At 38.1% G+C, this 14,155-nt stretch overlaps 1 protein-coding gene across 1 annotated transcript in view; it reads left to right on the top strand.

Annotated features, from left to right (window-relative positions):
- Positions 1-14,155, top strand: part of LOC126474337 (kazrin) — an 857,979-nt gene that overhangs the window by 735,156 nt on the left and 108,668 nt on the right. Inside the window, exons 13-14 of the mRNA XM_050101804.1 lie at positions 2,442-2,605; positions 3,660-3,853. Of these exons, the coding sequence (XP_049957761.1) occupies positions 2,442-2,605; positions 3,660-3,853 (358 nt within the window). The remainder of the gene's footprint in view (positions 1-2,441; positions 2,606-3,659; positions 3,854-14,155) is intronic.

The raw sequence follows: 14,155 nt of genomic DNA, 5'->3' as shown, positions 1-14,155 counted from the left end.
TGTGTCATGCAGTCATCAAGGATACACAAGTGGACCTTTGGCTCTGAAAGCTCATATCAATGATGTTTCATTGAATGATTCACACACTGACACTTGTCGATAGCCCAGCATTGAAATCTGCAGCAATTTGCAGAAGGGTTGCACTTCTGTCACATTGGGTGATTCTCTTCAGTCACAATTGGTCCTGTTCTTGTAGGGAGCAATGTTGGAGATTTGATGTTTTATCGGATTGCAATATTCACAGTACACTCGTGAAACAGTCATACAGGAAAATACCAACTTCATCGCTACCTCGGAGATGCTGTGTCCCATCACTAATGTGTTGACTACAACACCATGTTCAAACACATTTAAATCTAGGTAACCTGCCATTGTAGCAGCAGTAACTGATCTGACAACTGCACCAGACACTTGTTGTCTTGTACAGGCACTGCCGACCAGAGCACCATATTCTGCCTGTTAAAGTATCTGTATTTGAATACATATGCCTATACCAGTTTCTTTATTGCTTCAGTGTATGTAGTTTCAGAACAAAAAGTCCCAAACCTGAATTAATAACAAAAATACAGAAAAATTAAGGTGAAGGTTTTAAAGCTTGGGTGTAAGCACCCCCTCCCCCCATTCCCAACTTGAGTAGAACACACATACAACCTTGTGAGACTGTCTGGAAAGGCCTTTTTTGGGATGTTGTTCAACTAGTGCAATCTCTTCATGAGAATTTCTGCAATTTTGTTGTTTTATGGTAGGTTTGTATTGATAACACCAAGTCTCATTACCTATGATAATTTTTTCTAATAAAGAATTGATCACATCTTGCCCATCAGTCAAGTTATGGCAGGTGTCTACTTGTTGTTGTTTTTGTTTGAGAGTCCACATATGCAGAACAAACTTTGCACACACTTTTCTCTACTTCAAAACATGCTGGAGAACGTCTTTGATTGAGAGGTGTTGCTCCATTGTGATTTGTGTTGCAACTGCATCAACAAACTATTTGGCAATTCCACTGCTTAATATAGCATGCTCAAGCTGACTAGTCAAATGCACATTAGTTGTTTACAATTGTTAGTTCAAGCTACCACCACAGTTACTGTGCTGGCATTGCTCATACACCAGGAATAAAACCAGTCTTGGAACAATGATGAGCAATGTAAACTGATGAGCCAAAAAAACATTATGACCACTGCCCACTGCAACACTGGATGCCACCTGGTAGCGTTGTGGGCAAGTGACATGGTAACAAAAGTATGTAAGCGGAGCAGACACCACCTGCATCCCTTCATGCTTGGTGTCTTTCACAGCAGCGATGTCATCTTTCAGCAGTATAAATGTCTGTATCTCAAGCCAGAACTGTGTTACAGCGATCTGAGGAGCCAATGTTAATGTCTTGGCATCCAAATTCGCCTGATGTAAATCCTATGGAACCTATCTGGGTCACTCTCAGGCACCACATCGCATGCCCAAATCAGCGGTCCATTATTTATGTGAATTACAGGACCTGTGCATAGACATCTAATGCCACATACCTCCACAAACCTACCAACAAACTGTTGGATCCTTGATACACAGAATCAGTGATGTATTTCATTCCAAAGATGGACAAACAAGCTATTAAGCAGGTGATTATAATGTTTTAGCTCATCAGTGTATGTGTTTATTACATATGTACTAATTTTATATCAACATATTGTAATGTAAAATCATATATAACATCTGCAATCTTAAGTTAAAGCCACCCCATCAATGTCTCACAATGCCATTTGATTTCTTTGATGTTTACTGTAAGACACTGCATTTTCAGTTACCATGTAATCTTTTTGGTGGTTGTAGATTCTTTGTTTCACAGTACACTAGAATACATAAATAACGTCTTTAAAATAGTAATGCAAGAAAACTGTTTTGCAACCTGACGCCTATGTAATGTGAAGTAAAAAATTTATATACCACAGGTGAAAATCTGCACTTTCAAGAGCAATCATTATAATGTTTCCCCAAGGATCTACAATTAACTTAATTAAAATAAATCATATTATTAGTTAAATATTTATTTTCTATACACTAAAAAATTATTTCTATGACTTCGTACCTCTTTCTTCACTAACTATACTTTCTCAGTGGAATACTATTATGTCTGTCCTAAACTATAGGTATTTCCTTTTTTCTTTTGACTTTGAAAGTTTCACTTCAATGGCATGTGAGCGACTAGTCCACTTTTTCTCATATCTGAACACTATATTTTTTCTGAAACTATTAACCTGAATACTTAATCCACAAAATAAAATTATTGTCTTTCACATTTTAATAAAATTACTGTATTTTTCATAGTTTATTGCAGCTACCGAAATTCTGCCATTCATTGTGTATTTCAAATGATCTCAAAGTGTTGGTTTACTTTCAACTCTCAAAGGAACTGTATGATACTAACTTGTTATTGTGATTCTTAGGTCAGTTGAGCAGCTCAGCAATCCTATGGAATTGGAGCCTCGAAGACCAAAAAATGTGGCTCCTGTGAGTAGAAGTGGTGGTAGTAGAGGTGGAACATGGGGCAGCATATCCAGAGTTTTTGCTCGAAGTCGACATCGTAAGGCAGCCAGCCCAAGTCAGGAGGGTAAGTGACAGGGTACGCACTCAGATTTACATGAATTTCACTGTTTTGTTGTTTTCCAATCCATTATTATGAGATGAAACAATTATTTAAAATGTTTCTTGATTCACTTATAATTTACTTATTGCAGTGTGATGCCCTTATCAGAGACTGGAGTAGCTTATAAGTAAATATGTCAGCTAATATGTAACATGAAGCTATTCTCATCATACATACCATGTCTAATGACTTTCAGTGTGTTTCATCAATATCCTCATTAATGGTTTCATGTATTTGAACTTGAAATGGTAGTTACAAAATTTAATTAGATTTATCAGGGAGAAAATGGAATGCAGAAAACTCCAAATATTTGTCAATGAAACAATTTTGGTTTTGAAATGGAATTTTCAAACTGCAATTTTTCTGTAGAAGGCTTATCTTCAACATACGTTTTGAACATTTCTCACTCAAAATCCTTGTGTTTTAATCTTTTATATTCAGATTTACACTGAGAGACAATACAAGAATTGTCTTCATAGATTACAAATTTTTCATTTTACAAAAACTTCGTCATGCGACAGCTTCTCACACTACAAATTTTCAGTAGCACAAGTTGCAAGTGAAATAAAATATACTTACATAGAAGACAATAATACTGTGCCTTGTTTTTAGTTGCCCTACAAACCAATGTTACCAAACAGCTTAAACATGTAAGTTCTAGTTAGAGACAACAAGGAATTACAAAGATTCACATAAAAGAAATTTATGATGCTATTTCATAAATTCTTGTTGTACCATTACATATACATCCATTGAAAACTTTTTTGTGCATTTTAAAGAAGATCTATGTTTCTTAAATAATAACTGAAGCATTTAAAATAGAAATAGGTATATATAAATGAGATCAGAGACCAAATGCTGTGACTCATTAGGATTTGTTTGTTTCAGATGCTATCCACAGAAAAATATGCTGGAAACATGGAGTTTCATTTATCATGATTGTTTTTTTAAGGCATGGATATAAAACTGAAAATTCATGACTGTGATAATCATTCCATTTTTCATTTTAATTCTACAGAGGCATCAGATGCATACCGCAGTTGGTCACCATTAACAGAGGAAGGGTATGCAGAAAAACTGAGATTGTTGAGAGAAGCTGCCTCCATCCCAATGGAAAGGTGGCGAGCACCTACAGTATTAGCATGGCTTGAAATTGCTCTCGGTATGCCACAGTACGGTCCTCGATGTGCAGAGAATGTTAAGAGTGGCAAGGTATGTTTTCACACAGATACATATGTAGTTGTCACTGCAGGAAAGTTAATAGAAGTATTCAAACCTGAAATGTTGCTTGACAAAAGACACATTATTGCTAATAACACTGCACAAACTAAAAGCACATATTTACTCTTCAATAGTCAGAGCCAGACTGCTCGAAGCAAAGAATGTCTGTGTTAACCCTCCTCATATGAATGTCAGAGAGGTGACCTAGTGAACAGGTTGTACTTTGTAATTTTTTTGATTGCTTCACAGTCTGCAGGCCCCACAGAGACTATTGCCCCCTAACCTTCCCCCCCCCCCCCCCCCCCCCTCTCTTTAGTATGGAGTACAATTGAGAGGGAAGCATTTTGCCTTCACTCAGTCCAAAATACAATCCTGTATGTGCCTCACTGACTGCATGGGCAGCTAAAACAGGGGTGTTGTTCATCATCCAAGCTTGGGGGTGTAGACACAGCTGAAGGCAGAGTCTGTTGTTCAATGTGGTGCAATGAAGAGGGTTCAAGCTCCTCTGGCATATTTGCCACAGTGTCTGGCATGTGTGTGAGTGGATCATCATTGAGGACTAGGCTCATCAGGCAGTACAATGACAACTGTGTTGTCTCCCCTTTGAAGAACTTTTTGTGGGTACCAGTCATATAGTGTCATCTCTTAAATCACATAGTCACAAAATGTGAGTGCCTTATTCACGAGAACTTTTGTTATGCTTGTATGTGTTCAAATGTGTGTGAAATCTTATGAGACTTAACTGCTAAGGTCATGAGTCCCTAAGCTTACACACTACTGAACCTAAATTGTCCTAAGGAGAAACACACACACACCCATGCCCGAGGGAGGACTCGAACCTCCGCCGCGACCAGCCGCACAGTCCATGACTGCAGCGCCTTAGACCGCTCAGCTAATCCCGCGTGGCAATCTATCCTCTTTAGTTTTGGTAGTGATGTGTGATGTGTTTTCATACTCTGCTGACTAATTTCAGTAGCTCTGACACATTTGGTCAGTCAACAAATTCTGCTGTGAGATGCAATTGTTCACTATACAAGACTTCTGATACAGATGCCTGCAAGTCCTCTTTGAAGGAAATGCATATGCCCAGTGTCACCCAGGGAAGTGTGTATGCCCAACATCACCCAAGAAAATTCATCACACCATTGTTTCCCGTTTATTTTATCCTTCAAGGACATCAGTTAATGGTAATAATAGTGCTGCTCCTTGAGGTGAGCCAGACTGTGAATGGGACTTGAACCAGGGACTTCTGTCTTTCACGGGTGTTTACAGACTGAGCTGTCCAAACACAATTCATGACCCACTCTCACAGTTTTACTTCTGCCAGTAGCTCATCGCTACCCTCAAAACTTCACCAAAGTTCTGCTGCACACATTGTGCAACTAACAAAACTGGAAGAAAGGATTTTGTGGGAGACACGGATTAGACAAAGCATAGGGAATTTTTTCCAGAATGAATAATCACTCTTCAGTGGAGTGTGTGCTGATTTGAAACTTTCTGGAAGATTTAAACTGTGTTCACTCTAGAAACAATCTCACAGGCTGTGGCTAAGCCACATCTCCACAATATCCTTTCTTCCAGAAGTGTTAACCCACATGTTACACAGGAGAACTTCTGTGAAGTTTTGAAGGTATGAGATGAGTATTGGCAGAAGTAAAGCTGTGAGGGTGCATCATGAGTTGTGCTTGGATAGCTCAGTCAGTAGAGCACTTGCGCACAAAAGGCAAAGGTCTCACATTTGAGCCTCTGTCCAGTACACAGTTTTAGTCTGCCAGGAAGTTTCAAACCAGTGTACACTCTGCTGCAGTGTGGAAATTCTTTCTGGAAGGCCATTAGTATTTACAATCTGTGTAAATAATCTTGTGGACATGTCAGAAGCTCTGTGAGACTGTTCATAGGTGATGGTGTTATGCGTAGAAGAATAGCTCTGGCAGAAAACAGTAGTGAAATAACAGAAAGACACGAAGAATGTCTATGTTTGGGACAAGGACCAGCTGTTGACTCTCAGCATAAATAAATGTAATGCATTGTACATAAATAGGCAGAAATACCTGTTGCTCTTTAATTACACAATTGGCAATAAATCACTGAAATTAGTAACAAGTGTAAAATCTGGAACAACCATCTGGACTGACTTAAAGTAGAAACAATCTCTTTAACACTTCAAGGACTGGGCAGCTAGGGTTAATTCAATTGGGTGATATCAGTACTGTGCTTTTTCATAGATTTTCTGAATTTTGTGTAGAAAATTCTAATATAAAGAACCTTGTCAGCTTTTTTTCTATGAACTACTGAAAAGAAAAATAGACTTAAAACAGTGACCATTGTTTTATATTGAAAATGTGTTGCTTTCACAATAACAAAAAATGTGTTTTTCATTTTCCATTTCCTAAATTGAGATACAGTTATAAGCTGTTGGTACGGAAATAAAACAGTTTCAAAATGTAGTTTTTTACTGAAAATCACATAGTTATATTGGCCTTAATATGAAAAATTTCCCAACATTTTGGAACAGCAAAGTCACATTCTTCACAACAGTACCTAATATCTTTTCTTGCCACTTTCCTAGATCTTGTCTTGACTCATTTTACACAAACCTTAAATCTCCTCTGAAGCCATCTTGATATTTCTGTGCTGCAACAAATTTAGGAAAAAGCTTCCACTGAGTCTCTTTACTAGTGAACTATTTTGAGTGGAAGTTGATACAACCAGGACATCTTTGTTCACCAAAACTGCTGCCAATAGTAACAAATTCAACAAGATGTTTGCATTTAGACATAAACAGTGTATTTAGAAAAACACATGAATTTACAAACACCATCATAAAAATGTGAAAAAATTTTTCTTCTGTCACTTCATTTGTCTCTGTTCAGAAGGATAGTAATCCATTAGCTGGTCACTGCATGTGACCTTGTGAGGTGTAACGTGTGGCAACAAGGGAAATGTAAACATCGCAAAGCAAAAAACACACACTGTTGTCTGTATTCCTTTCCTGCCAATGTGAGGAATAGGTGCTGCTATCTGTGTGTTTTTTTTTTTTTTTTTTGTAGTACAAGCATCATACAGTACCTTTTTACTGATGACAGATGCAAGACAATATATTTACAAAGCTGAGAAGTGGTCACTGTAGGTCCTATGCTGCTTATCTTTCTGGAGTATTATCCACACAATGTAGGAGCTACTTCACTCATCCCCAAAGTGTTGAAACTATTGTAGGAAAAGTTGATGCCAGGCTGAGATTCGTTGGAAGAATCCATATAAAATGTAATTCACTTACAAAATGTAAGTCACTTATAAAACACTCATTCAACTGATTCTTAAGTATTCTTCATCATTCTGGGACCTTTATCAGGTAGGATTAGTAATAAAGGAGACACTGATAAGAATGGCATATTTTGTCATGGGTTTGTTTAGTAAATATGGGAACATTATGGAGATACTCATCAAACTCCAGTTCCAAATGCTACAAAATTGTGTATGGTAAGAGGGGTTTACTGTTTATTCTGAAATCACACATTCGAAAAAGAGATAACCAACATATTGCTTCCCTGCACATACAAAAGAAATGGGAAAGAGAGGAAATAATAGTGGTATGAGAAGCATCCTTCAAATACTTGACGAGTTGGCTTGCAGAGTAGGTGTAGGTCTAGGTGTAGAAAAGGCATCAAGTGGCAAATAAGCACATAATCAAGGGTCAATGACTAACTCAGTTAGTAAACTTGTGAATTCCATCAGAGCATACTCATACAGTATAGATACAGTCATCCTCTCTCGCAGTGCTGCAGTCCAGTTGGGTCTAATAGTGGTCACAGATAGTATATATAGACCTAAATAGCAAAGTCACAAGGTAGGGAGACTCTCCACCGATATGAAAAGCCACCACTACAAAAGGTGAACTTAATCACCTGACTGAAGAGCATGCTACACATAAGTGTTTCCTATTCCCTTCAGTCACACAGTCTCGCTGCCTTCATTTCCGCTAACCCTTGCTGCTATTCAGTAAACTGAAATTCCTTCACAGTACCTACTCATGCCTACATTCCCAAGCCATTCCCCCAGTTCCCTCACTAACTTTATGCTTTTCCTTGTTGCATACATTAGTTATTTTATAAACCCAATTTGGATATCTCTCTATCTTCCTAGCATCTTTTCTTTTAATCTGAGTACTTCACCTGCCTTCACAGTGCTTTTTTAATGGTTTCTGTTTGTCCTACTCTTCAGTTTCCATCTTACCTTCCTGCTCCATGTGAAAACATTACACATCCCCATTGAGGTGCAGTATTAGGACACAAGAACATGTGTGTGTGTGTGTGTGTGTGAGAGAGAGAGAGGAGTGTGTGTATGTGTGTGTGTGTGTGTGTGTGTGTGTGTGTGTGTGTGTGTGTGAGCATACATATATGTGTGCACACAAATACATACTCATGTGCATTCTCATGCAGTATGTGTGCATACAGATGATGGATGTGAACTTGATATCTAAGCGACAGGTGTGGACAGTTTGTTTATGTGATCACTACAGAAGACAGTAATAACAGTCCCTCCCTTCACTTATCATGACCACTGAAATTGCAGATACTGAGATAAGTTGTTGTGGAGTAGAAAAGCAATTAAAACTGTTTAGTAGTGGAAAACCATCTGGACCAGATGAGATACCTGTAAGGTTCTACAGAGATTATGCAAAAGAACTTGCTCTCCTTCCAGCAGCAGTTTTTTCATAAGTTGCTGGGACAATGAAGGATTCATAGTGACCGGAAAAAAAACACAGGTGATTCTCATTTTCAGAAAGTATCATAGGGCAGATGCACATAATTCTATGCCTGTATCACTGAGACAATCTGTCGCAGAATTATTTAGCACATTTTATGCTCACATATTACGATATCTTTGCAGAATGAAAATCCCTCTATAGAAATCAATATGGATTCTGAAAACAGAGATCTTGTCAAACTCAGCTTGCTCTGTTCCTCCACGAGACTCACAGCAGCCCAGACAACTGTGTTCAGACTGATGCTATGTTCCTTGACTTCAGAATGGCATCTGATACAATCACACTGTCATTCAGTGAGAAAAAATATAGCTTACTGGTCATCGGACCATGTTTTTGTGACAGGATTCAAGGCTTCCTTGCAGACCAACTCAGCAAATCACTCTTAATGCTACGCAATCAACAGATTATAGGTAATTCCAAGAAAACACAGGAAATGTGATAGCACCATTATTGTTTACAATATATACATAAATGATCTAGTAGATAACATTGGAAGGCTGCTTGCAGATGGTGCAGATGCCTATAAGAAGGCAGCAATGTCAGAAGGCCATAGGACGAGGACCTGCACAAGACCCATGAATGGTGCTTGGACTTGCAGTAGGCCTTGAATGTAAATAAGTGACACATTGCACAAACATAGAAAAAGAAATCCACTACTGCACACTATAAGTGGCAAATTGCTGGAAACAGGAACTATCGCAAAATACAATGAAGAGCCAAAGAAACTGGCACACCTGCCTAATATCGTGTAGGGGCCTCTCGAGTACACAGAAGTGCCGCAACACAAAGTGGCACAGGCTCGACCAATGTCTGAAGTAGTGCTGGAAGTCCATCAGAAAACACCATGGATGCAGGTGATCAGACAGGAAGCTTACCTACATGTCACCAGTCAGAGTCATATCTAGATATATCGGAATCTCATATCTCCTCCAACTGCACACACTCCACACCAATACAGAGCCTCTGCCAGCTTGAACAGTCCCCTGCTGACATGCAGGGTCCATGGATTCATGAGGTTGTCTCCATCCCGTACACGTCCATCCACTCAATACAATTTGAAACAAGACTCGTCCAACCAGGCAACATGTTTCCAGTCATCGACAGACCAATGTTGGTGTTGACAGGTCCAAAAGCCCATATCAGTGATGTTTCATTGAAAGGTTTGCACACTGACAATTGTTCATGGCCCAGCATTGAAATCTGCAGCAACTTGCAGAAGGGTTGCTCTTCTGTCACATTGGATGATTTTCTTCAGTCATCATTGGTCCCGTTCTTGCAGGATCTTTTTCCAGCTGTTTGATTTGATGTTTTACTGGATTCCTGATATTCACAGTATACTCGTAAAATGGTTGTATAGGAAAATCCCCACTTCATCACTATCTTGGAGATGCTGTGTCCCATTGCTCATGCACTGACTATAACACCACATTCAGATTCACTTAAATTTTGATAACCTGCCATTGTAGCAGGAGCAACTGATCTAACAATTGCGCCAGACACTTGTTGTCCTATATACAAGATGCCAACTGCAGTGCTATATTTGTCTGTTTACATATCTCTGTATTTGAATATACATGCCTATACCAGTTTCTTTGGCACTTCAGTGTAACTAGGAGTGAATCTAAGTGGGATGACCACATAATACAAATTGTAGGAAAAGCAGATGTGAGACTGACATTCATAGGGAGAATCTTAATGAAATTTGGAATCTTAGAGAAATGTAATTCATCCATGGAAGATGGGCTAACAGAAAATCTCGTTCAACCAATACTTAAGTATTGCTTAGTCTGGGACCCTTACTGTATCATACTGATAGTGGAGACAGACAAGATCCAGTAAAGAGCAATACGTTTCATCTCGGGATCATTTAGTCAGTACAAGAGTGTTGTGGACACAAACTCCAATGGCAAATGCTACAAGAGAGACTTTGTCCACCTCATAGAGGTTTGCTGCTGAAATTCCAAGAGAGTATGTTCCAGAAAGAGTAGGACAATGTATAACTTGCTTCCAGATTTGTCTCACAAAATGACAACAAAGAGAAAGTTGAAGAAATTAGAGGTAATGTGGAGAGCTACCAACAATCATTCTTCCCACATGCCATTTGGGAATGGAACAGATAAAGGGGAATCAGACAGTAGTACGACAAGTACCCTCCACCACATACCATCAGGTGGCTTGTGGAGCAAGATGTAGATATAGAAATCCAGTGCTTAGTGATTCATTTATCTTGTGAGTGATTATTTTATTCATCAAATTGTTCCACCTATATCATGCACAGTACTTACAGCTAGTGAGAATACATGACTTGTAGGTGCCACATTGGCACTAGGAATCAATTGTAGAATCTTTCTAAAGGTATATTGCTGCTTCTCTATGCTTGACAAAGAAGTGTTTATCAGAATTTATTATTCTAGCTCATATATTCACAAGAGTAAGCTCTGAAACGAATAAGAAGTGACATAGAAATTGTGTACTAACGTATCAAGCACATACAAAACAACATACTAGTACTGAAGCACAATAAAATAATTGTTCAGTCTATATTTCAGTTTTCCTGGAATGGCCTAACTTAGCATACTAATATTTGTGTAAATTGCAATTCTCGAAAATAATGGCTCTAATGAATTCAACTTGCAAGATATATGCACAGCATAACAGCAGTTGTCTGTGCCTGGATGGTGCAACCAGTAAGCAAATTACCCCAAAAGCAAGTTTCTGAGTTTGAGTCCCCCCTCCAACACACACTTTTAAACTGCCAGGAAGTTTCAAAATAGGGCACACTCCATTGCAAAGAGAAAGATACATTCTGGAAACAGGTAACTAAATTCCAAGAAGCTGTACACACATGCCCAACAGTAGATTATCTTACATGACTGTAAAAGTTTGTGTTATACAAAGCTTAGATAAAGAATGGATATCAAGTAATACAGAAACATAAAAGCAAGTGACATTATGTACTACTGAACTCAAAGGGCATATCAGCAAGTGGGAAAATTCAAACAGGACACAATAATCTGTCAGTGAGAAATGGATTTGTAATTCTGTAGTAGTTTGCCCTATGGGAAGCTTAGCACTGCAACAGTTTATTATTTATTTATTTATTTTATTTATCCATCTGTTGACAATAAATATTGTATTGATGTTGTCAAGGGTACATGTAAGCCATTTCAAAGAAATGAGACACAAACAATATATATGTAAAAAAGTACAAAACAAAATAATACAAAATGAAGTTAATAATAATACAATGAAATTAATATAGCCTATATACATCCCTGCTTGTTATATTAAATGCATAGTCTGTTTTTCATAATGCTTTAGTTTTGTCCTCCCTAAACGGCAAGTCCTCATATACACAACACTGCTTAAGTATATTTTTATATCACACAACAGCTGTCCTTTAAGTATGTAAATGTAATGAGTGATTAGGTAATGAATGATTAGGTACAGATACAGTGATTTGTACATGGATCCAATGAAAAAATAAAGCATCATATGCAACAGCAGATAGGTACTGGTACACATAATGAGACCATAGCACATAGTTACCAGCACCTTCTCTGTATTGCAATAACTGATGGCAAAGTGTCGTCCACAGTGTTGGCTTGATGCTGGAACATGACAAGAGGTACAGACATGTCTTTATCAACAGTTGTATGGTGTTTGTTGTGGAATGGATTGGTGGTACACACACCACTGCAATGCATTACACGCACCAGAAACTAAAATTATTTGTGACTGAAAAGTGGACACGAACAGTGTTTTTGATGCTCTGCTTTTTGAAGTGAAGGATTTTCAAATGAGTCCCTCTTCAGCTTATCCTATAGTGATGGCTACACTACTGTTGTAGTCAAAATTTGGTAACCTCCATGTTGAGCGGTACATTAGACATATATGAAATCTGATGCTTTCAGGTGGCATGACACACAACATACAATCTCTACTCCTACGACAGAGAGAGGTGGTGCAATGGTTAGCACACTGGACTTGCATTTAAGCAGATGATGGTTCAAATCTGCATCCAGCCATCCTGATTTAAATTTTCCAAGATTTCCCCAAATCATGTGATGCAAATGCCAGGACAGTTCCTCTGAAAGGGCACAGCCAGGTTCCCAGGTTCCTTCCCCATCTTTCCCTAATACAAGCTTGTGCTCCATCTCTAAGGACCTAATTGTCAACAGAATGTTAAACATTAATCTTCCTTCCTTTTTTTCATTGTTTTACTCCTGCATACTGAGAGCAGTCTAAGCTACAACCATCCTATCTGTCAAATTTTAGAGCCTAAGTACTGCCCTTTCAGTGAGTCAGTCAACATGCCTTTACTTTATAGCAAGGCAATGCCAGACAAACTCACCATACATCTTGTTCATCAAAAATGTTTTGAATATGGTTGGTCAGTAATTATTCATTGTGGTTGCCCAGTTACAACATTTAATGATCTCAGGACTTCTATACAAACGATGCATAGAGAGAGTCTCCAGAAACATTCATGCCACAAAGTTAAGACGCTCCGAGTGTAGTACATTGGGGCTTCTCTCCATACTGTATTAACAGAGTTTGCGTACAGGCAGGTCTGTCATAATAATTTTATATTGTCATGAACCTAATCTGTGATACAGTATTCATATCAGTTTACTTCTTGATGATGCAATTTTTGTAAATATTATTCCATTTTTGATCAATTTTCATGTTACTCCTCAGATCTGTTGCTACTTGGGTCATTGGATATAAGGGTACTAGCGCACTTGGGCAAGGCTGGAAGAATAATCCAAGAATTCATTTAAAGTGCTTTAGGAAAGATACTTACAAGAGGAGACCTGAACCAAATTTCTCCTGAATATTAGTTCAATGTTTTAATCAATGTGTCAGCAATTTGATCAGGTGACATACTTTTTATTCAATGTGTTATCACATGCACTACTGGCATGAGACTCTGTACTGAAAATTTGATGTAAAACAACAGTATTTGTCAATTCCCTTTTTATTTGTGAAGAATGTATAAAGACTTTTCTAAGGTAGTTGTCAAACTGAACTGAAAAATCTTACCTGTAAATAAAATGTTACTTATTTTCAGTGCAGTGAACACATGCTCATCAAGCTTGTGAAGTTGAGGTGTGAATACAGGAAACTGTTCGTACATCTTGGTGTGCTGTCCCAGAGGAGAATATTATGTTTATCTTTTCACAGTTCTTGATCAGAATATCTGGACTCTTGGTGTAAATTCCACATAACTCTACTGTATGTATTAAACAGATCTTAACTTGGCCAGTTCTGCAAACTGATAGTGGTCTGTGCTAAGTTACATAAATTCTTCATTTGAAGTATTAATTGCAAAGAGCAGATGAGTATATAAGAAGAGGAACAGTGGCTTCTTTCATAATCTAGACATAATGCCCATAATTATCAGCGATAGTACCTTAGCTTTCTGTTAATGTATAGCTTGACTCATTCGACATCCCTGAAGGTTGTCCTTTATGAAGGAATTTATGGAACATGTGTGAGTGGTAGAGTCATCTTCTTCATGA

The sequence above is a fragment of the Schistocerca serialis genome, chromosome 4 (genome assembly GCF_023864345.2).
Source record: "Schistocerca serialis cubense isolate TAMUIC-IGC-003099 chromosome 4, iqSchSeri2.2, whole genome shotgun sequence".
Taxonomy (NCBI): domain Eukaryota; kingdom Metazoa; phylum Arthropoda; class Insecta; order Orthoptera; family Acrididae; genus Schistocerca; species Schistocerca serialis.
This window is presented reverse-complemented; position numbering and strand designations above follow the sequence as displayed.